Genomic DNA, 24,750 nt, shown 5'->3' with positions numbered 1-24,750 from the left:
AGCCATGTCAGTTTACATCCACTAGTTATTTTGTCCTGTGTTTCCCTCTGTGTTAGGTCTCTCAGTTTATAAGCTAAGAAAATTAAATAGCTGCTGCAGATATGAGGAGACATTGCACTGGAGACAGGGTAACAATTTCTATGTTCCATCTTTCACCCCAAATTTTGCACAACAGTACTGGGTAAAAGCATTAGAACTTATTTCCCCTCTACGGGAAAAACAATTTCTACAGACTCTCTCAGATTTCATATGAAAGCAACTCATATGGCTGGGGACTTTCTAAAGGTGTATTTAAGAGCAGGCAGAACTAATTTCATCATCATCCTGAGAGACTGAGATGACTTCATTTCCACCAGCTGCATTGCACAGAGCAGCACACTTGGCCCATAGCACAGGCACATTACTAGTAGCCTTAGCTTCAGATGCAGCAAGTCAAGACCCTAACATTTTCTCAGCCACTCCACTGCAGATAACAGCAATTGTGTTTGGAGTATGGTGCAAAGAGATATTTCCTTGAAGAATTCCTGTGGCTCAGGCATAGGTTAGAGCAAGGGGAGGAATGTTTTCTTTGCCAGGGACATGCAGGTTATTCATGGACCACAGAGTCACACATTAATGCACCCTGTCCAATACTGACATGAAAAATACAATGTGAAAATAGGATGTGATATCAAGGATCCTTGCTAGTCCCAGGCAAGAGCCCTCTCGTCTGTCACCCAGGACAAGTGGACTGTGCAGATTTTAACCCACCCCATGTAATCTCTGCAGCACTACTACTTCCCAAAGGCCAAACTTCCTACTTGAAGCTAAAAGCTCAATGCAGTTGGCAGCACAGTTTCCCCTGATGATGATGATGACAGAAGTCCTCCTCAGCCAGGGCTGAAGCTTAGCTAGATGGTGCCCCCAGCATGTCTCCTCTTCTGGTTTATAGGAGCTAACTGATAGGATGTGATTATTAAGAATATGTCTTTCAGTCTCATCTTATTTTGTGAAATATTTATTGCATGTATAGTTTACCAGTAAGTAGGCACAGATACGTGTTTTTAAAGAATGACTTTTTAGGTATAACCTTCATAGTATCGCTACATCTGTAGATGGGAGGGGAGGGGGAAGAAGTGAGAAGACGACTGCTTCCCCCCAAAATAATGACTTCAATTCTGGGTTAATTAAGCAAACAGTTTTTCAGAGCTGAGATTGCACCTTAATTCTGTTTTAAAGCTTGGCTGTAATTACAAGAGCTACAAACTTGCTCCAAAACCCTCCTGAGAGTCTCAAACTTCACTGTCTAAGTACTGTTTTATTGCAACTTTACCCCCGAGCACTGTTCTATTGCTGTGCCTTTGGCGTAACACACGCATTTCTGAGATGCTCTCCCTCAGCCCTATGGCCCAGGCACTCCTCGAGCAAGATCAGCCAAGCCCCCCTCTGCTCCCGGCAGCGCGGCCTGCTTCACCCCCTAAGGCAGGCTTCGCACTCCACGCTGGCGGGTTCCGCCCCCCTCCATGGCAGGCTTCGCCCTCCATGACGGCGGGTTTCGCTCCCCGCCAAGCCAGGCTGCGATGCCGGTTCTGGCCGCTAGATGTCCCCGCCCGCCGCCCCATCCTCCCGCTCCGCGACCGGCGCAGCCGGGACCGGCTGTGGGTTCCGGACGGCCGGGGCTGCTGCTCCCGAGGCGGGCGCTCGCAGCGGCCAGCTCTGCCGAGAGCCGCGGGAAGTTAGGGGTGAAATGCTACTTTTAGGGTGTTTCCTATTTCCCTCAATGAGGAGTCTCACAGATTTCCCTATGATGACTTTTAAAACCCACCATGAGCATGGCTCCGGCATACCGGGCCCTGCACAGGGACTGCTCAGAGCCCATATTGCCGGTCCAGGCAAATGCCACATGAACAGCGAAATGCCAGTGAAGAGCATGTTTATCCCACCCCTTTTTCCTGTTCGAATGAAGCAGGCTGAGTTTAGGTGGAGGACAGCCAGCCCCTAGGGCAGAAGGTGACCATGGTGTGAGGGAGGCGATCACAAAAGAGAGAGAAGCTCTATGAAGCAGAAAGCCGAGGAAAAGTGAAGAGCTGCCTGCTCAAAAAAGCCCTGCTATGAGTGTCCTGAACCACTCGGAGGCCCTACGCTGGTGCCTTCTCACTGCGTGGAACCTGAAGAGTGACTGCCTGGGCACCGTGGCAGAGACAAATGGTCTCTGCCATTGTCAGAGTGGGGACAGGGGAAGGGAGAACCTAGCTGGTTCCCAGCCCACCTCTTCCTTCTCCAGCTGCAGCTGTGGTTTCTGCTCACAGTGAAAAGTATTATCACCCTGCTACAGGCACCAGACTGCACCCCAGAGACTTTCCCTTGCATCTCCCAGATAGGCAAAGACCCAAGTCAAAGAAAGAACACACAGCAAAGCGGAAACAGAGTTAAAGTTCCCTTCTTTCTTATGCATTGAAAAGCACCTTGGTGCTCAAGGGCATTGGCAGGAAAATCTTGTGTGCTCCAGGCTTGTTATGAGGTTGCCAGTCTTTGCAGTGAGGGTGTAGTCGAAGAACAGTTCCTACAGCACAGCCAGAAGTGAAGCAGGAAGGTTTTATTTGCTGTTGTGGTGGAGAGAGTCTCTCAGGGAGGGTCTCTGGCATGCTCCCACTGGGTATTGAGGTCCTTGTGCCAGCATGGCTCTAGGGTCCACAGGGTGCTGCCTGGCAGCTACATGAAATCACCCACAACTGCCCTGGACAGCAGCACCTGCTACATAAGTGGAACCCAAGGTGGGTTTGTGAACGCTGTGCTGGAGCAGCCCTCGTCTCCTGTCCAGACATGGCCATTGGCCCCACGGGAGTGTCACTCAAAAAAAGTGTTATGCAGCAAACCAAAAGCCTTAGTCCAGATCACCAGCCTGCAGCATTGGTACAGCCGTGCCTGCTCAGGCCAAAGCCCTGGCACACAAAGTCACAGAGCACAGCCCATCTCCCTTCTGCTGTTCCCTCTCAGCGTGGATTTCTGCCTGGGAGAAGCAGCTCATTGGGTTTGTACAGCTTTAGTGCAAGAGTGCAAAACTATGATGCTGCTGCTCTGGAATCCTGCCCGACCTCTCCTACCAGCTGTCTCCCGCAAGGTTCCAGAGGGGTTTGGCACCTCTAGTTTTCCATGCTTTAGGTGGGAAATCGTAACACAACAGGCTGGCACCTTCCAAAGCAAGCTATGCTTCTGGATCTTAGGTGTCTTGGTCCATGTGTCAGAAGGGTAAGCATTTACCCTGCAGTGCCCCAGGCAGGTCTGCTGGAGAACACAGACAGGCAGAGCCACTGGGGTCCCAGCAGGCTGGTTAGTATTCTAGTTAGTATTTTCAACTAGTTGTGAAAAGTTTTAGCTGTCAGATGCTTAAGCTAAGAAATGGGAAGAAAAAAAAAAAAGAAAAAAGTTGTGAACTTAATAAAAAAATCGCACGGTAGTGCAAGTTTTGCCTTTTAAAGACCGAAGGAGCCCCCTCCACGACCTATCAGAGCTGTAGCAGACTTCCTCCCAGGCAGTTTTTATGTCTCGCTCCCGACGTCGGATGCCGCCCGCCCGGGCGCAGCTGCAGCCGCTTCCCGCTGTACACCCGTCCTCCTTCCAGACAGCGGCGGCAGCTCCGGCCGTCCCGGTCCCCGCGGCCGCGCAGCGCGCCCCGCCCGCCGCCGCCTCGCTGCAGGAGGCGGTGCGGGGTCCGCGGGCCGCCCCGCCCCCGAGGTGCGGCGGGCACGGCGGGGACAGCGGCTGCGGGCGCCGAGGGCGCTTATCTCGACTATTTTTAAATACTTTTTTGGCCTTTTAAAAGCCTTAGGGCTTTTTTTTTTTTTCTTTTTTTTTTTCCCCCCTCTCCTTTAATTCCTCCGGGATCTGTTGTTTTTCCCAAGCGGACCGGTGGCTCCTTGCCATGAGCAGCCCGAAGGCAGCATGAAAGCGGGCAGGCGCGGCTATCCCGCCCGCTCCCGTGTAGGATGGCTTTTGGCGAAGTGCTGCTGCTGCTCCTCCTGCAAAGGTCGGTGGGGGCCGGGGTGCGGGGAGCGCTCCCTCGGGGGCTGGGTCAGGCGCCGGGGGGCCGGGAGCTCGGTGGTGACCCGCCGCCAGCCCGCCCTGCCCGGGGACGCTGAAGGAAGGGGCAGGTGAAGGCGGGGAGCGGCCGGGCCCGGCGCCCCGCAGCGCGGGGACCCCCGCAGCCGGGACCCGCCGAGGCGGCCGCAGCCCCCTCGGCAGCGAGCCGTGGGGGGCCGGCCACAGGCACCGGCAGGGAGAGGGCTGAAGTTGACAGGACACTTTTTATCGTTGCTGGTAGGAAACACCCTGGGACTGTAAGGTCAATAGGGCGGGGAGAAATATTTGCTTAAATCAGAGTTCTTTTTTTTTTTTTTCTTTCTAGTCTGTCTTGGTTTTGGTTAGGAACAAAATGCTTTGAGGACATCTGTTTCTCACAGTTCACAAATCTGTGAATGGTGATGTGGGAAGGTCTGGGGAAGCTGAAACGCTCCGAGATGTGGGAAAGGCGCAGCAGCTAGAACGGCTTGTAAAAATAAAATAGAAATCTGGCGTTTGCGAAGAGCAGGGCAGCTCAGATACATTGACTGGAAATTTCCCAGCCTGCAGTCTTTATGCTGTGGTATGGCTCTCAAACTTGTTCTGGATAATGTGAGTTTTTGGAAGATCTGTGTGCAGTATTTCAGTGTTTCTTCTTCTCTTCTCTGAATGGCCAAGCAAAATTGTCCCAAACAAAAAAATTTGCCTTTTGTTTTGGGTCATTTTTTTAAATGAAAGCTTTTAAATGCTTTTTTTGTTTGTTTGTTTTGTTGGTTTTTTTTGATAGTGTGGAACCCATTTGTGCATCCGCAGATAACGATGACTTTGAGGATGGGTGGGTTTACTAATTTCTCGAGGCACATGTTTGCAGTGCAGGAGACCTGTTTGCCCAGTTATTGAACTAAAGTCACAGTTATGTGGTGACAGCAGCAAACTAGGTGGTGATGGAGTTTGCTATGATTTCATAAGACATTGATCTTTTGCAGCCTGGGGAGGACACACTACTTCATGCCAAAGAAGTGGCTTGTGAGGTCAATGTACAAAACCTTGCTGTCTTGCAGCATCTAAGAAGGACCTTGTAACCTGGTTGTAGGGGTAGGGCTGCTAACAGAATGGTTGTGGTACTAAATTATTGCCGTGAAAAACAGCCTGTGCTTTACTGGCTCTGGTCTTTAAAATGTTGATTCTAACAGGCTAAAATCTCGCTGCTGCCTGTTCTGCCTGCAGGCGTCTCTAGAAGGGGGAAGGGAAAACAGCTGGCTCTTCTCTCTGCTTCTGAAATGTTAACTGTGTTTGCAGTTCTAGTTTGCCGGAATAGTAACAAAAGGTGTTTTGAGATACCAATTGCTTTACTTCTTTCTTGTCCTCGGTAGTAAACTTTGGGCAAAAAGCTGTAAAAGTCTAGCTGTTATGCTGTAAGTATTAAAGAAAACCTGAGGTAGTCAGATGGTGGAAATACTACTGCCTGAATATAAGCGGGTACCAAACCCGACATTTCACGAGGGATTTGGGTGCCCCAAACTACAGCATCAGTGTACTCATGTTGGCAGCTTCTGCCATTAAGCTTGGAGGTGCTTTAATGTGTCAACTAGACCTTTGAAGCTCTAACTTGATACATTCTGCATTGTCAGTGATCATCTTTGCTTCTGGGGGTCACTTCATCCCAGGGCTTCTCAGTGACCTCAGACTTGCAGCGCAAATAGGTGGCTGTCGTTCGTATTTAAAATGGATGTGAAGCACCTTGGAGCTGTTCTCACTGCTGCCTGATAAATGACCTTCCATTTGCCTTTGGAAATGCTCTGCCTTTACCTGATGACAGATGCCTGATGTATCTTGACCTTTTGCATCAGATGAGTAGGGTTTTTTTGTGCCAATAGGAACTGTTCAGTGAGAGAAATTGAGAAGATGAGCATGCAGTCTATGCCCAAACACAGGTTGTGTCAGCACAAGCTGTGTCAGTGGTTTTCATGCTGTGGAGCTTGATGGTGATGTGGATGCTTGATCTCCTAAATAGCAATAACAGTGCAGAGCTGGAAAAAAACAAACCCTAGGTGCTGAGAGTATCATGAAATGTACGTTTTGTGTTACTGGGCATTTCTCTGAAGGATTTTGGCTGAGAACTCAAACGACTCTTTTTCATCAGTCTTATGCTGTCTGCTGCAGCAGTAGAGACCTCGATACTGTTTTTTCACTTGTTCCTCTTGGTGAGTTTCAGTTCTTGTCAGCTTTGCCCATGTACAAAGCTATTGGGATCCATCCAGAGAAAGCAACTGACAGTTAGTACCATTTGCAGTTTTGCTCTGACCCCAATGAACTAAATAAGGACTACTTGTCTGTTGTGAAGTATGGAGAGATATGAATCCTAATATAGGAGTGCCTCAGAGCAAGAGTCTGTCACTTGCTTTCAGCCATAAAAAGGGATATTTAAGAGCCTAGACTTGCACAGCCTTTAGGCCAATGGCCTTAATCAGCCAAGAGTGGGCAAGCAAGGCTTTTTGCTGCACCTCCTAAATGCAGAAGTGCAAAGTGACCTAGTGTAATGGGATGCTTCTTAGTGCTGCAAAATTGGCCCTGAAAGCAGACTGATGAGAGGGTTCGAATTCTGATGGTCTTCTGATAACTAGAAAGTCATTGAACGCTCCTTAGATCACTCAGCTGCCTGCCTTGACATCGGACAAGGTCAACACTTTGTTGCCTTTAAACACAAAGCAAAGTCCAGCATGTGATGGACTCTGCACTACCTGCTGCACAGAGCTCTGAAGCTCAGTGGTGGGTGCATGGAGCTTGGGTCAGGTGGAGACTGAACTCCACACTCTGATGTACAGTAGGGCTGTAAAGGCTGCTCAGTGACTCAGATTTAACCTAGAAGTTAGATTCTGTGTGCTGGGTTGTACCCATGGCCTTATTTAGAGGACATTTCTTTGCAGTACCTGAGCTCATCCAGTTCTAGCTCAATGCAGAGCACGCTGGGGTCTTGTTGCCCTAAGAGGCACCAGCGGGTGGAAAGCACTAACAAAGTGTAGGGAATGCTTTTCTTTGAGCATGAGGAGGGAGATGTGCTCATCTACTGGACTTGAGAAGCTAGCTATGGGTACATCTGGTACAAACCAAAGGTACTCTTAGCCAGTCTGTGGTTAAGAGTAATCTATTACCAGCATGAGTTTACAGTGCAACACCTTACACCCTATTCTAGGTAATATTACATGGCTGCAGAGTGGCTTCAGGTGAGAATATAAAATGCTTTTTATTTGAGGATAGGCAGAAACAGGGAAGGATTTAAATGGATGCACTGATTCAGCTTCAGTAAAGAACATGTTCCTCTGCCTCCTTCAACAGTTGCTGTTCTGAACAGGCCATTGGTCATATCCTAACTTTTAATTTCAGAACAAAAGAAACTTAATCTGAATGTCAAATCTTTAATCTCAGTGTGTTAAAAATGAAAGAGTGAGTTTGTGTCTGTGCTAAAATCTTATTTAAACTTGGTAAAGCTCTTGTTTAAATTTCCTATCCTTCTGGCTTCTCCTATCTCCTATAGTTTTGCTCTTTCTTCTGCATTTTTTTTTCACTGTCCCTGTTTTTTTTTCTTTCCTTCCTTTTCCTCTTCCTGCTATCCTTCCCCAAGTCTTTGATTTGTTACTGGCTCAGTCTGATGAACCTCTTTGCTGTAAGATTAACAGAGTAAGCTTCTCTTGACAGAGTGATGGTGGTACAATGACCTTGCATATCTTTGCTAGCTGGTCAGAAACAAAGCCTTAACTGGAAGTTAGGCAAACCAGCATCATTACAAGGGTTGTCAACAGCACGTTAATAAAAGTTATTTCTTCGTTAGGTAAAAAGTGAGATCTGATGGCGCTTTTTATAGAAGGTGCTGACAGTGTTACAGTGAGCTACAGAGCTTTACTGAGGAAACTGGTACCTTTGTGCTGAGTGGTAGCAAGAGAGTGATCTGCAGTAATATATTTAAGCCCATAACATTTCCTAATTTGAACATATTTTATTTAGTGTTTCAGGCTGAGCCATGGTTACACTGTGTAAAGCATAATGGAATGCATGGCCAAAGCAGTTCCGTCAAATTGAGGCAGAGGAGAAAACAATAGTAAAATTAAGGGTGTCAACCAAAGCTTGGTTTCCTGGTCCTTCCTCAATGAGAAATATGAGGAAACTGTTACCTTCCCCAAACTTCAGTTGGGTGAAGTCCATCTGTTGCTCGTTAGTTGCATTTGGTAAAGTCAAGAGGATCAAGTGTACTAGCCTTCTGTGGGCAGTCTCTCTTTCATGCCAGAGTTGTGCTCAGCTCTTTCTCCTGGCAGGTTCACAAGCAAATGGCTGTGGTGAGGCTTGGGAGAGTTGTTGTTATCTTCTTCTACTGTTACTAAGAGAAAACTGGTAAGCCCATGGCAGGAACATCTCTTCCAAGTCCTGTGTTTTCCCACTTCTGAAGGCTGAGTCAGGGGTCAGAGTAGGTCATGGCAGATAGTTATTGGAAGGGACAAAAGAGCTGATGAAAATGCTGCTCCCTTGAGCAGGCAGGATTAACACACAAGTTGGATACTATCTGCAAAGAAAAATTTGCTCTTTCTGTTAGTGTGGAAATGTGCTTTCCCACACCTGCTTTACACCCTTCTGACAGATAGTCCAATGTTAAACGTGTCCCAGAAGCATGCCTGACAGTCCCCATGCCAGTCTTCTGCAGTAAATAAAGACTCACTGATCTGAACCTGTTAGTATTTGAGTGTGTGGGCATTTTGTCCCTTGAACATAGCAATGAGATGTAGGAGGACTTCAGCAGAAGTCATGAGGCTGATGAGCAACCTCTGAATGTGGATAGTTGAGGAAAAAGTATGGTCATGGCTCTGTTGGCAGGCTGGGGGAACAGTGAACTCTTCTTAGGATTATTTAGTTTTAAGTGCTGTTACATCTTAACTGTTTGCAGCGGGGTTTTTTGAGGGTAGAAACCTTGTTCATGGATACAACAGGTCAAGTTTTCAGTAGGTTCGTGATGCTACGAAATAGAAAGTGTCCAAGAGCACAGGAGGTTTGAGGCTTCTCAAAGAGCAGGTTGCTGCACATGACTCTGCTCACCACTGTCATCTTCCGCCAGCCAAATCTGATGTTTACCATATCAATGCCAGTGTTTGGGATGCTTTAGCAACTTTCTCTTGGTTCCCAAGATACAAGTAATATTACTGTTATTTTTTCTTTGAAAGTTACGCACACTGCTAAGTAATTCTAACTCTCTCAATGCAAGCTAGCCCCTCATCTTCCAGCTTTATGTCTCTCTTTTGTGACTGATATTTCAGCTTTATCTTTTGAGATGTAGTTTTATACAGGATATGGTGAAAGTACAGAAACACTTTCAGATCTTGGTTCGTATGTGTAAAATAGATAGCAAGAGCTTCTATAAAGATCAGCTTTCAGTTACTAGTCTGGGGGTGAATGCGTGGTGGGGATCCTTATTATTTGGATTGCTGCATTGTTTTCAGCTTTCATAAATTCATCCAACTTTAAAGAGACATGGGGTTTGCTTTTATGCAGGCAAAGCTCCTAAACTTTCCATTCACTCCAAGGAGCATATAAGAATTCACAGGGATTTATTCATCTTGTCAAAGCCTGAAGGGAGACTTTATTCTAAGGGAAAGAGAACAGATAATTGTGAAAAATATAGCTTGGATAACTCCCTGTCTGCTGCAAAGAGCACAGGGTAACTGAACATGCTGCTTTCCTATAAAATAAGTGCCAGATAGATGTATTGTTTAGGAATTCAATGCACAGATGCTGAAATAAAATCTATCAATTTTGAAGCAAAATGGGCAGTTATTTCACATGATCCCAGAAGGATTTTGTTGTTTGTTTGTTTGTTTGTTCCCCAAACTGTTACGTTTCAACATACACCTTCTTAAAACTCATGTATGTATTAGGAAAACTAATCTATAATTTTAAAGTTAAAAAAACCCAAACCTCAAAATGCTTCCATCTAAAAATAACATCAAGATGCTTCACAAACACACCAGAACACTGTTACATTTCAGTGTGATTCTTGTCTGTTAACAGGCTTTATGAAAACATTTCATCTTTGGCAAAAGTTGCAGTTTCTTTTCAAAAGAGAAGAATTGGTTGGGCAGTTAGTGATTACAGCAGGGATCTGCAGATGTAATTTTCAATTCAGAAAGGAAATCCAGTTCTTTGACAGTTTAGCCACTATTTTGCTATTGCAGAGCAGTTCAATTGCTAATATTGCATCTCACAATTCAATGTCATGTAAAGGTACTTTTAAAACAACTACAGGAGCACATCTGGCTGTGTCCTTGAAAAAGAGCTGTAGGTCATAAGTAAAGCACATGTAGCACATTCAGCACATGTAAAGAACTGTTAGAAAATACCTAACGAGATATGCTCGAAAACTTCTCCCTTGACTAATGTTCTTTGCCATTAGAAAACCACAAACCAAACATTAACCTGTTTGCTTTCAGTGTGTAATGTTTGGTGTGGCCGATTGTATTGAAATGCAAACCATTCCTTGGATTACAGGTATTTAGTGCAGCCCATTGGGTCTCCTGTTGAGTTTGATGTGCCTCTCAATCCGTCCTCGTCCTCTGTCCTGGTCCAGCCCTGTAGTCCTCTCCCTGGCAGACAGAGAACATGGAAATCACACGTCACCTGGGCTTCTTTCAGATAATTAGGGCAAAACATGAAAATTTCGCCAGAGAAGTCCAAGCAAGACGAGGAATAGAACTTGCAAACTGAGTTGCAGCAGTTAGTAGTAGAACAGCCTTGGGGCTTCTTCTGTTTGATGGGGAGAGAGCTCCATTGTACATACTTGTTGTTTGCTTTTCTCTAATGTAGCACACATAACACCATGTTGCAGAAAGCCCACTATAGCTCTGACTGGTTTCTTACTCACCTCCCAACACTTCCCGATGCTTACAGGTGGTCCTTTATGGGACCTGTGGTTGCTTAGTACTTTTGGAAGGTGGCAAAAGTGCTTCTCCTGTTTTGTGTGTTGCCACATGAGGAGTTAATAATTACAATTCTGTTGCCCTTATTGCACATCAGTACACTTGGTTGTTCCATGTGTTACAGCCATTGCTGGTCTTGGTTACAGCTCAACAACATTGAAATCTTGGACCCCTGCAAAATTATCTTCCAAGCTATGCAAGGCTGTGAAGTTTCATAAAGGGGTAACGCCTGGGAGCCAGACCCGCTGGGAACCCATTAGCAAATGTAATCCTGAGGAACTAGTAGGTGGTTTCTGGTGGAGATAGTTACCTTTTGAATTGGAAGGTTGCAAATTAAACATGGAAATGTAATGTTGCTGTATACCAGAAAGCACAAGAACAGTTTATATGTCAGGTTTGACAAAGATCCTTTGTTCACTAGCACAAGACAGTGCTTAATTAAACACTTAGGAAAGAGATGGACTCTTACCTGTGATAAGAAGGAACTAGATTTAGTGACTATGGAGGTGTCTCCACTGTTACTGTTTTTCAGACACTTTTCCATGTTCAGATTTCACATGGAGCAAGCAGCTGTGAGCACACAAGGAAAGCTGGGAGTGGTACATCCCTAGTTACAGCTAAATCCACTGACGACACTTTTTCATGGGGTTCGGGCTTGCTGGCAATTACAGCTACAGAGCCAAGGATGTACCCTGCTCCACTGTGTTGGTTTTTTTCCTCTTCCCTTCATAGTGCGCATGCAGCTTTAATGAACAGAGGTTTCTTACAGACTCAAAATATGCAGTCTTAACCTATCTCAAAACACATTATAACCTATCTCAAAAGACATTACAGTTCAGTGAGTGTTCCAAAACTTTCTTGAGATCATGTAGGAAATTGTTGACAAAATGACCATCAAGCAGTCAGTAGTTACAGCTTCCAGATTTATATCTACCAGTTGATTTCAGCCTTTTTATAGGCCTGCATGTCCTAGGAAGCACATCACACGCGTACATCTCGCACATCATCTCATTCAGTGGCACCAGTTAACTGTGGCCAAGCCACTGCTGCACAGCGGGGAGCAGCAGGATTGCATTAGGGGTGAAGGCAGCATCTAGGTGGTTGTGAGGCAGAGAGCATGAACCAGCATGTGTGTTCCTTCTCATTGGTGGGGGCTCGCTGCAGTCCCGAATCAGATTTGCCTGTGTTGAGCACTCCTGACGAACAAGGCCCCAGCTGTCTGCTGGTGCTTTCACAGCACCAAGAAAGGCTATGAAAAGTGTTGCACAACCCAGTATAATTTAACCACATGCTGAATAAATACACTTTTGAGAACTCTTTTGAAGAGATGTTGCTTAATTAATCCTGCAGGGGGTATAATATGTATATTTTTGAAATCCAGTTTTAACATCATGCAATTAGCTTTTATGGCCTGAAGATTCTGATTTAAGACATTCTTTAGCCACTAATGGTAATCTGTTTTAATTAGAAATGCAAATGTGTTTTAGATCCAAAGGTATCTGAGTGCTACAATGTAAAAAGATGATTCACAGCTAATACTAGTGAAGTGCCTCAAGTCTAGCATTGTTTGTATGTTCTGTAGTTTGAACCCTGAGGATCAACACAATATTCAAACATAGCACTCAGCTGAAGCATGTGGAGGCTGAATAGATTCCTTTAGGAAACAGAATAAGTATTAATCAACAGGGATCCTTTCTAGGGCAGCAGAAGGAAAATCATAGCTTTAGGCAAGAAGGAAGCAGACACTTTGAATGTTACAGTAGTAACTTCAGCTCTGCGAAAGCAAAGCACAGCTCCTGCCAGGGCGCAGGTGCTGAGCAGACAGCAGCATCTTAGTTGACTTTGGTTTAGTATCAGAGAAATTACTTAGACTTGAACCTCTTGGGCTGCTCAAGGAGGACTGTAGCTACTCAAAGCTGTGCTGCTGTAAAATTTGATCTAGTGATGTGTCTAAGAAAAGCCTCAAGGCCATCTAAAGGCTATTGCTTGCTGAATATTCACTGCTGAATATTCACTGTCCTAGAGATACTAAACTATCAGGCAGGTGGGTGTCTGTGATCTGACATCTTACGCTGCAGTAAGAAATCACCCGTATTTGACAAAATCTTTCTAGAATCAAAGAGCCTCTGCTGCTAGACCATTGCTGTTGCGTTCAACTGTTTCTTTCTCTTAACTACTTTGAAAGATGGTGCCAAAAGAAAGCAACTACTCAGCAATAGTGAAGATGGCTTTTGTAATGATAATCTCTTATTAGACATGTTGCTTGGTAGAGCGTTTTTACAGCTATTTGTGATTAGACACAGAGATGCAGCTGGGAATGAAGCAGTGCAGTTTATAATCAATGAGTTTCTCAGGACTAGCCTTATTGGGAAGGCTGATGGCTGGGTCAAGTTACTTGCACAGCTTCAGAAGGCTGAGACCTCGGCAGGGTGCTGCAGAGAGCTCTCCTGTTCCCATACAGCAGATGCTCTCTGAGCCTTCAAGTTCCTGTCCCATCTTTCTTGCTGGCACAGATAAAGTGCAGTAGTGATTTCATCACCTGAAATTTGATAAACTTGTTGGCTGGCACCATGGGGAAGGTTCCTCACAGAACTGCTCCCTACCCTGGAGAACTGTCAAATGAAAAATCAAGACGTAGATTGCATGAGCCTGTTATGTGGGATGGAGAGCAATGTTCTGATTTTCCTACTTAAGCAGAGTGAATTAAAGCTTCCCACAAGTCTAACTGATAGTCTTAAGTGTGCAGTTAAAAGTCTCCAAGCTGCTTAGCCATTTCCCTGTGCTGTGTTCAAAGAGCAAAACATCACAAGCACCAGCAGTTCTTATCTGTGTGTTTTATTTCCAAACCGCTGTTTGCATTTATTTCATTCATTACTTCTTTTAATTCATCCCAACCAGTACCTTTGCTGTGAGCTTGTATTTCCCGCTGATATTTCTGGAGGACAAGGGCATGGAGGAAGCTGCTTTGGGCGCCAGCCCTGGAGGCTCCAGCTGCAGTGTGTCTGTCGTCAAACACCCCAACCTCGTTGTTCTTGGTGGTTACGTGGTGTCCACTCTTGCCTGCACCACTTGCAACTTATTCTTATTCCATTCTTTTCTTTTCAGGGGCTGTCAGAGCCTGAATAATTTAAGAGTGAACAAATGAGAGACGTTCATGGAGGACTCTGTTCTTACCTAGGCACAATTTGTCAAGCATGTAGATTGCCTTGGGTTTCCACTGCACCTACCACAACTTTACTAAGAGAAAAGCCCCCTTTCCTAGACATCTGTGTCACTCTTGCTTAGTAAAGTTATTCAAGATCAGCGCCTTTGGAATTGGTTGGTAAATGGACAAAGACTTTCTCTTTGCCCGGAGCTCCTGACAGCCTCCAAGTACCAAAGAGAACTCCACAGCACTAGAAAGCAAGAGACAGCTGCTGAATGTTGGAAGCTACTGCATTTGGCAAAAGAAGCTGACGCTAAGATGCACACAGTTGTGTTTGTTTGTTCTGCTTGTTTTCTGTGCTTTCTGAGCCCTGCGTGTGCCTGGAAAGTTTAATGACCAATCTCTTCTTTCTCAACATGCAGTTTTCCTTCCTATCCCAAAAAGCTTTGGGTTCTGTTCTTGCTTTTTTCCCCCCCAATTTCAATTTATTTTGTCACTGATACTCTTCTGTTGTTTCCGTAAGGAATTGTTTGGGTACATAGCCACAGTTTCCTTTGAAGTAGGGGGACAAAATAAGATATTCAAATGTCGTCTTCCTCCCTCCTCTCCCCCCATTCAGCAGAGTGGTCCACCTTGTCACAGAGGTTGCTGGCTTCAAGTGTAAGGCAGAGTTGACCTTAGCAATGAAGTCATTTAACTGACAAATGGCTTTAAAATTCTTACAGTAGCTCAATTTGGGAGCTGCTGAATGAAGCTGACCCTTGACACTTTGCAAAAGAATAAGGCTTGTGTTGTACTAACAGCTGCTTGGAAACCATGTGTAATAAAGTTTGGTTTTGTGCCTATTACCAAGATAAAAGATGGTATTCACCTACTCTGGTACCCTTACACTCCCAACAGAGAAAAACTGCTTAGATCAAAGTTAAAAAGTCTGCTTCTATGTGGGTGTCTTAGGCATTTCAGAGTTCCTTATGCTAAAAGTAACAGTTGCAAAGGCCAGCAAATGCTGCTGCTCTTGTTCAGCTTCGAACATGACATTTTCCCCCTCATCATCTCATATAGGTTTCCATAAAGGTTCAGGGTTAGAACTTCTTTATGGAACATGCATAAGTCTCCTATCAAAATATACTGAGTGGCTTTGTGTTTGGGGCTTTGTTCTTTTTGCTCTAGTGCCACTTATTCTGGAAACTTCAGGGTTGGGAATTACTTTATTTTTGTCACAGAATGAGGACAGTGTAAATACAAAATGTAAAGTAGAACTTAGAGAAGTGCTTCAACGATTTGTTTGACTAAATTGAAATAAATGTTGATTTGTTCAAAAAAAAAAAAAAAAAAAGCATGCCCTTTCTGGATCTTGTTAGTCTTGACTTTTTATTTCCTTTCTTTGCTGAAGCAACATGCGTGCCTCTTGACTTCAGAAATCTGCTCTCCAGGCTGTGAGGCATTACAGGAAGGCTGCTCCGACGTGTGCTCCCAGCAGATGTGTGGGCCTTGCTCTCACTGTGCTCTGGGCTGGTCCAGCACGTGTGCTGGCCACAAACCTGAGGCACAAGAATGGGTAAATGAAATCAAGTGTATAGAAATACTGTATCTGGCCTCAAACACTGCTGTGTGGAGCAGCTGCTCTTTTTCTGAGCTTTTCCGCACCTTTTTATTCAGTAAAAACTTATTCCGAAAAGTTATTGCTTTGTTGGGGAGATAAGCAAGGTTCCCTTGAGGGACTTACATCAGGCCAGTAATATACCTATTTCATAGTATTTTGGGATAGGAACTGGCTAGGACTATCTCACCAATGGTTGGTGGATTCATGCTGTGGATGTTTGTTCTCTTATTTTTCCTGTCATGAACTCACAGCAGCTTATGCGAGGGGTCAGATGGGACTCTGGAGCAGGATGAATTTTTCAAGCTGATAAATGGAGAGAAAAAAGCTCAAAACCTCCCTGCAGAGAAATCATAGATACCCATCACAGTTGTAAGCTTATATGGAAACTCATTTCTGAGTGGGACACCTGGAGAGGAGGACTGCAGATGTTCTAGCTGCTGTTCAAAGGCTTGGTGCCATGGGGTTGAGTTGCACACTTTTCCTGAGGGCCTCTTCAGAGGCACAAAGACATGTTCTGCCTTTATGTGCAGCAGCTCCCCGGTTAAATGCTCGCCTGTAGGAGGCAAGACCCTGCCCTGTATTCATCCAAGGACTTGCCTTCTTCTTTTTCCTGTGCCCTCCCTACAGTCACCTCTGACAATAGCACTAAGTCCACATGAAGCAGCAGATACAATAGAGATGACTTCTGTAGCTGTTTCTCTTACAAGGCACTCTTCAAACAGTAACAAAGTCATGTTTTATTTCAGCAGGCTGTCTCTCCATGCCTTCCCCTTGTGCTGTTTTTCTCCCTGGAGACCCAGCTCGCTCATTCAGCACGCTCTCAGGATTTCAGTAACTTCTCTTGCAAGGTCTCTCGAGACCATGCGCCTCTGTGCTGTTTCTCCAGGCTTTTGGTTTTATCTCACTCTTTGAAACTTTCCCAGAACTGCAGTGACTTTTCTCTGACCTCCAAGAACTGGAGCTCTCGAGCCCTGACACTCTGACTGGCACAACCAAGACCTGGAGACTACTTTGGGATGTCAGCTTTCCCAGCACATGCTGGATGAAAGCTGCATCTGAGCAACACCAACTAAAAATAAAAGCTATTCAACTGAAGCTAATGGCGGGTTGCCATGAGTTATTGCTCATTAAAGTGAATTGTCAGATGCTTAACTTCTGCTAATCATTTCCTGCTGCGAGATGGGCCTGGCATGAAACATACTTAAATGTGGGAAGGGGATTCACAATTACTAAATTTAGCTAAGGGTGTAATTTCCTCGGACTCCCTCTGTAGTTAATGGAAAGAGAGAGGCTCCTACAGGGTTCTTGCTCTGCATCACCCGTGGGCACAAGTGTGCACAGCTCCTTGACTGCTGAGAGCATGAGGTGAGCTGCTGCCAGCCACAGAAATGAGCTTCTCCAAGCGACAGTGTTTGCCCACCCCAAGTAGTCGAGTGCTTGTTTTCTTCAGCTTAGGTTTCTACCTGGAAGTAATGATCAGGAAGCTGAATATTAAAACTATTTTCCAAAGGCAAAACCTATATGCAAAATCCTTAAGGAGCATCCTCTGCTTTGCAGTGTACCTAAAGGGAACTCTGCAGACCATCCTCTATCTCAAAGCAGCTCTTCTTTCCTGTTTCCAAGAAATATCAGCTATTAATAAAGAAGCAGTGAGTTCTGAATATTGTGTGATTAATTTAGGTTTTAGTCCTTTTTTCCCTGTTCTGTTTGGAAATTAGTCTTGTTTACATGTTTAGCAGTGAAACAGAAGGTCAAATTTTGAGTTTTTACATTACAGCGATTATCAAGTATGTCTGCTTTTAGCAGTGCAGGCTATTTTCTCTATTGAACTAGAAACTTTTGCATAAAATATTTAACTCCAGACCACTCTGCTTGGCTTTGGAAAGAAGTCATTTCATCCACATAAATGGAATTGTGAGAATCCTGCCAGATTGATTTGTGCCTTTTGATGTTACTTCCAGCTTGAAGCTTCAAATGATACTCCAAGACAGAAAATTCAATTGAACTTCTCAGTTCTGCTTGTTTCCAGGAGGTTACAAAGTTAGGGGGAACATTTGAACCACAGAGCAGAATTTGCATTTGGATTTCAGTTGCATAGTTTGAATGTGTCTTTACCCTCTCGTGTGAAACTGGGTCCTATGTGGTCTCTTCTCATTTTTCCCTTGAGCCAAAGCGTGGGGCAGGTGTGCAGTGGGACACATGAGCAGAAGTGGGAGCCGATGGGGAGCCATGGAGGATTCCAGGGCAAGTTTTGCAATTCCATTGTGAAAAGAAACGTGCTTCCAGTATAAAGGGCTTTTCAAGGACGTTGTCGTCTAACTTTGTCTGACATGGGCACTGAAAATTTCCTCATGTTCACTTACGTTCTTCACTGGAACTTTTTTCGGAGGCAGTGCCTAAGGAGACAGTTTATCTTTTGACATCAAAAGTTGTTGGATTCATTATTTATGTTGTTATGAAGTAGTGTTTTCACTTGAGGAATAGCTGTAAAGTTACTTTGTGTTATCCAGATGTTGTTACCTCCCAAATTTTTGCAAATCCATGCCAGGTTTTACAGGCAGAGTAGACTCTAAAACCAGGATCGGTACTGTCATCTGCTTAAGCCACAAGGTTTTGTAACCCTGACTAGTGCCAATAAAAATGTTTCACTGAGCATGTTTTGGACATTTAATATAAAAGCACAAAGGAGACGAAAGAAGCAGTTTTCATACCTTGTTCTGCCATCTTTGCATCTGTCAAGTAGAGCTTCAGCCTTGAAGCCCTTGAGCTGATTCAAGATGGCTCTCCCAGCAGCATTTCGCAAGGGAGAATATAAAGCCTTGAGGAGCTGAGAGCTGTGAACTGGAGCCTACAGTCTGCATGGTAAAGGAGATGCTCTTGGAAAAGGCAGGAGAGGGTGCGTTTTGATGGTTTAGATGATTCTTGTTTGTTTACTGTGAAATAATGTCATAGAGGCTTTGTTTTGTCATAGGATGGGTCTAGATGACACCTGCTTTCCAAGATTTTCTGGTACAGAGATTCCCATTCTTCAGGCAGTAATAGCACGAATAAAGACCAAGTTAGTCTTTCACCCACATCTGATTCAATTCCATCTTTGTCAGAAATGTTATTTTACAGGAATCACTAAATATGGAAAATGGGCTCTGTCGAGCACAGCAGAGCTGATTTATGTGCTCATCGGTCAGATTGTCGTTATTGGCTTTCATTCATGAATGGAATTATTTCTATGAAAAATGTTGATTTAAATGCACATGCTAATAGGATTATAGAGTTCCCATTCTGGCTCATCATCTTTGACTTTTGTGGAAAAATCCTTTTCTCTCAGGCTGTTTTTCTGGGATAAGAAATCGAGCCATACATAAATCAGAAGATATGCCTCACCTAAAGCAAGATTGTGTCCTGCCATGGTCACCTGTCTTCATAGCTATATTTTGTATTAACTTCTGGTAATGGAAGCATGTTTCCTTCCTATCAGATATCATCTGTGGTTAATATGGGTCAAAAAAGAGAAGCCTGATATTTTCTTCTGAATTGCTCTGTAAGAAGCCTTTCCCTTTCCCCTTTAGAGATCTGAATTCCTGCAGATGAGTCCACTGCTGCATGAGCCTGATCAGACAGACCTCCACTCCCATGCATGCTCTGGGGAACAGGGAGGTAAAAATAAAGTGCCTGGTATTTGTGTTCCAGCAGTAATTCCTACTGACTCAAATGGGAATATAACTGTGCCTCTAAAAGGGGTTGGTGAGATTTTTGGTTTTCTCTTCACCCGAGGTTGCACAGAACTGCAGCCTGCCATTTTTCAAGTGAAAGAGCCATGCTTTTATAGACGTCTGTTCATTTGAGCAACAAAAACAAATATTTCATGCCTCCGGCAGTGCAAAAGCTCTGAATGTTAAAGCTCTTCAGTCTGGCTGAGTATCTGTCACAGTCCTATTGCCAGAAGTTTCTTGAAGGTTTGCTTAGGGGTGTTTTGGAAACCATCATTTCTTCTGTCTGAATGAATGGTTTGGCCAGGAAGTCAATCTAGCCACACTAGTCTGCTGACCTCCCTACACCCATTTCACTTCACCAGATACCTTTTTTTAGACGCGTGTGTCCTAGGTCATTGGTGACAGGACGGCTGCTCTTTGCATCTCTGCTGAGCCGTGAGGTTTCTGCAGACCCACTTCATTGCGAGGGCAGCCACCGCTTTGCTGGTTCTTGTGGGCAGTGGTGGCTGCCTGAGTTAGCATGCAATGTGCCACTGCATCTTTTCCGTAGTGCTCTCTGGCTTTTCTTAAGAAAACTTTCCGAACTGCTCTACCAATCCAGTTTGCAAAGTACGTATGTGCTAGCGCTTTGCAATAAGAGCACAGTAACATGTCTTCCGCTTGATCCACCTGGTGTCTGGATCTCGAGCTAATATCAAGTGTCATGATTAATGTGTTTGTAGCCATATGTGCCGCGGAAGCAGTGGAGTTCACACAAGCACGGCTTAGGAGGTTGTCTCCAAAGTCTTTCCTGCCAGATTTTTTGCGTTGCAAGTTTCTGTCTCCCATTTCATGAGCTCTGCTCCTCTTTGAGCTCTGGTCCTGCCTCTGCAGCCTTGTCATGGTGACCTGCTTTATGTGCAGAGGAAATTATTCTCAGCATGGCTGGCAAACGGCAAATGTGTCTTGGTCACAAATGTGCCCATATTTGCAGTTCCTTTAAAAAGAAAAGGAAAAAAGTTATGAGTACTGGGGAGGGGAGGGCTCTTGGTGTGTTTTCTGGATAGTGCATGTTTGACAAGAGTGGGAAGTGGGATGGTGGAGTGCTTTGTACATGGGTAGGGTCCTGGACAGAGCAAACTCACACCACCTTAAGGAGCTCTTATGGTGGATGGGGAGCTGGGAGATTTATACCAGCCTTTCTCTATGCCTCCCTGCCTATCCTTTAGCCAGCAGAGACTACTGTTACAATGTAAGGGTAAGATGAGGCCACATTTCCAGTCTTGGGCTGCATGGGCCAAGCGAAGCCTGGGCTGTCTCCCAGGTGCCTTAGAGTGGTCAGCCAAGGCACTTCAACAGGCAAGGAGAAAGAAGGAGACTTCATATCTGCCAGGGCTGTGTACAGCATGGCACAACTGAGGTTTTGTAATTCCTTGGTAAATAGCCTTTTTCATCACCAAAGGCATGACCTTGAGTGGGAAAATCCAGAGCCTTATTCAGGTGGACTCATTGCGTAGTGTAACATGCTTCCTTCTGGAAACCTTTGGGTTGGCTTTCATCATGGCTTATGGCTCTGGAGGCCTGATGTTTGGTCTGCAGAGGTTTCCTGGCTCTAGGTTGAACTTTGGACAAAATTCCTCTAAGCCAGCAGGGTGGGCTGTGGGCCAGCTCAGAACTTGGCCGGTTTCTGCCCTTCTGCTGCCTTCCTAGGGAGGACAGGGACAATGACTGACCATCACTTCCCCAGGACAGCCTCAAGCAGAGTGCTGCAGTGTGAGGTGCTGTGTGTCTGTCTGTGCCCCACCCCAGGCTGTGCTGCCTGGGGAAAGGAGAGGGAGGCAGCAAGGCCAGGACCTGGCCCTGCTTGTGAAACCAGGGGCATTTCCTGGTGGGAAGGCAGGTCCTTGACCCTTCCATCATGGACTTCTGGGTTTGGCTCTGCCTTGAGCCCACCAGGCTGAGGTAGGATTCCATGTCCCAGTAACAAGTCCTGAAGTTGTCCCAGGCTCCATTAAGCCTCCTATCAGCTTCCTTCCCTTACTAGAAGTTAAATTGGCAAGATGCTGTTGACTGGAGGTAGTGGTTTGGACTGTCTTACTTCTAAGCTGTAGTAAAAACCTCTCTGTACATTAATCAACTGAGATGTGGGAAGATCAGCTTGTCCTCAGTTCTCCTCAACCTTACCCCTGAGCCCAGTCCCAAGCAAAGGCAGTGTACAGCTGCTTGCCCCAGATCATCCGTGATGGTAGCAGCCTCCACAGAGTGATTGCTTCCAGCATTTCTCCTTCCATGACTGCAACCCAACTCCCTTTGTACCAGTAATTCCCCATATTAATCCTCTTGCAGTGGCAGTGGAAGCACAGGTACCTGAGGGCACCCTGCTTGGTGCAGCTGCTTGGCGAGGAGCCCTCAGGCTTCCCTGGTCACCTGTGGGACTTTCGGTGCTGCTGGGGGGATAGAGGGGCAAGGGCACTTGCAAAATCAAAATCTCCATCACGAAACCTTGAATTTTGCTGACACAAGGTGTGCCAATAAACTGCTGGAGCATCACGTGGATCCTGTGAGGGGACACTATCTAAAGCCTATTCAGTGGAAGAAAAGCTGGCCACTGACAAATATTATCTTGCACTAGTTGATTTAAAACCACTTCATGTGCATGAAATAACATCAACAAGAGCTAGCTAAACCCAGGCCTTTTTGAGATAAGACTTCTACTTTGCCCTTATGGGGGAATGTCAGAAAAACCCCAGCAGCTCCACCTGGGATCCGTCTGCGTCCCAGACCCTCTCACACGTGCTCCTCCTGTCGTCAGAAGACAAATGATTCGGATTTTCTTCCTGTCTGGGAAATGAACTTTGACTTCCTTTAGCTTGTTACAATTATTTCCATATGTTCTAAAAATCTAACTTTTGACCTCAGGTACGTAATAAATTATTGGTTCAACTTCTCACTAAGGCTGTCTATGGTTATAAAATATTATAAAGTATTGTAACTCTCGTGGTCTGCAGTTTGCAAGCTGGCAGACAAAGCAGGCTGCAATCTCTGCTCAGTGCATAGCCTGCAAGGCAGGCTGCAGTCTTTGCTCTGTGAGCAGCAGCTCTGCCCAGTGGGGTAGGAGCTCTGCATGCAGTTAGCAGGAACTGACTTCTAAACCAGTATAGGCAATGGTTCTCTGGGAGAGTAGCTCTACCTCAGCATGTGTACTAGACAGTATCTCCAACAATATTTATTGCTGAACTGAGAATATCTGGATGCACCAGGCTATTTTCATGTGTTGTAACTTAGGTTTTTATTTTCTGCTGGGGCAGATAAAAGATTTGGAGATAGCCATCTAAAAATGTTTATTAACCTCAGCCGACTGCTTTCCGATGTACAGTCTGAGATGTATCTTACAGGAGGGTGACAATTTCTGAATTCTGTTTAAAAAAAAAAAAGAAAAATTAATCTTAAACCTTGTGGGATTCAACATCTCGCTCCCTGATTGCTCCTGGGGAGGGAGGTGCCTTGGCATGGTTTCAGAAAGGTGAAAGCGGGGCACTTGTTCCTAAAGGACAACTGAGAAATCTGTGACTGTGACTTGTTTGCTTTGGTTTTATTGACATATTGACATTGGCACATCTTTGGTCTGTTGCTTTTGGGGGGAGTAAGAGAGGTTGCACCCGTTTTTAAGGTGCTAGTCTGGACATGCCTATCGATAATTGGTGTTGGATACAATTCAGCATAACCTCCCTCTTGGATATAATGGAAATCTTTTTAAATTTTAAGCCTCCCTTGTATCTCCTTCTTTGGAGTTTCTTTCAGTTTGAACAATTTGTCATTTTTGTACGTGTTCATTCCAGTTTCTCAGTTCTAGGGAAGGTGTGAAGTCTTCTGACAAATTGCTTTCAGGGGCAAAGGAGGTAACTTTAAGGTGCTTCAAATGACCTTAAAAAGTTAATAAATAGTCTAACTAACAGTCATGTCATTGGGTCTGGCAACAGCTGAGAAATATTTAAGGACTTGGAACCTGACAAAGTGTTGGTGGCTGTCAGGTCTCCTGTAATAATCTTTTTGTGCTTACTTTCTTCCTGGAAATTCATAATGAAATCTGTGGGAAGAAGATGAAAAGTTCAGCACTTAGCATGAAATTCAGGCTTTCATCAAAAACTGGATAACTTTGCTGTCTGTGATCTTTCTAAGGACAGATAGTGTGGTGAGAAATGAGAAGAGTGTATAAGATTGTGAAAAATGCCTGTTGCAGGGCATATTTCTCTCTCTGGTGTGCAATGAAGTTTACATAATGTCCGTAGGTCACTAAACCTTTCACCAAGGCAGCTTGTGTTTTCATGCTTAGGACTGCTAAGTGCTTGATGTGCACTAGGAAATAGAGGAGGTGCTGGTGTGAACTCTCACCGGCATTGTTTTCTTCCAGACGCATATTCAGTCTCTTCCAATGACAACGGGGGCAAGTCTGATTCAGTGGCCAATTTACAACCTCAGCCATCCCTCAACTCCATCCAGAGCTCTCCTGGCCCCAAACGCTCAACTAACACCCTGAAGAAATGGTTGACTAGTCCTGTGCGCCGACTGAACAGCGGGAAGACCGAGAGCAACATCAAGAAACAAAAGAAGGTGCGAGATGGTAGGAAGAGCTTTGACCTCGGCTCACCAAAGACTGGAGATGAAACCACTCCTCAAGGAGACAGCGCAGATGAGGTGTGTATTGGTGTTTGTTGAAGGAAAGACCGTATCTCTGATAGTCTCTTCTGTGGTGTGTGAGTCATGCTTGAGTAATCAGCTGGTTCCCTTAAGGTCTAGAGGGAACAGCGAATCATGTAAAATTGCATGGGTTGAAGCTGTGTTGCAAACAGCATTGTTATCCAATGAGCAATGGAATATATAGGAACAGCATTTTAAAGTCTACATATATTATTGTAATTTGACTGGATTTTTTTTAATAGCCTATGAGAAAGCTGCCAAGGATAGGAATGAAGTTATTCTTGAACAGCTGTTACCACTTTTTATGATCACTGAGGTTCATATCACCTTTATCCTACCATGGCAGTGTAATTCCTTATTGAAAGAAAACACTCAGAGAAATAGTCATGTTTCTATTAAATCTGCTACATATATGTAGCCACAGTTTCTCTGCAGGCATGTTCTTTGCCAGAATGGCTCTTTCCTGATACAGTGAATAAAGGATTATAAACCAAAAATGGAGAAGGTACCAGCTGGACACAAATAGAGGAACACATTTAAAACTGTACATTGAGCTGTTCTCATTTAAATAAAAAAGTACTTTTCCATCAGCACACAGACAGCTGTAACTGCCTTAGCTGC

General features: G+C 44.9%; 1 protein-coding gene across 9 annotated transcripts in view; it reads left to right on the top strand.

Annotated features, from left to right (window-relative positions):
* KALRN (kalirin RhoGEF kinase) overlaps nt 1-24,750 on the top strand; it is a 514,962-nt gene that overhangs the window by 430,951 nt on the left and 59,261 nt on the right. For 7 of the 9 annotated variants that reach the window (XM_030485889.1, XM_030485890.1, XM_030485893.1 and 4 more), the window contains one exon: nt 23,843-24,126. In XM_030485889.1, the coding sequence (XP_030341749.1) occupies nt 23,843-24,126 (284 nt within the window). Of the gene's footprint in view, nt 1-3,810; nt 4,007-14,099; nt 14,689-23,842; nt 24,127-24,750 lie in introns of those variants that run through there. The other 2 variants (XM_030485895.1, XM_030485894.1) reach the window with 2 other exon arrangements.

This window comes from Strigops habroptila, chromosome 5 (genome assembly GCF_004027225.2).
Source record: "Strigops habroptila isolate Jane chromosome 5, bStrHab1.2.pri, whole genome shotgun sequence".
NCBI lineage: Eukaryota > Metazoa > Chordata > Aves > Psittaciformes > Psittacidae > Strigops > Strigops habroptila.
This window is presented reverse-complemented; position numbering and strand designations above follow the sequence as displayed.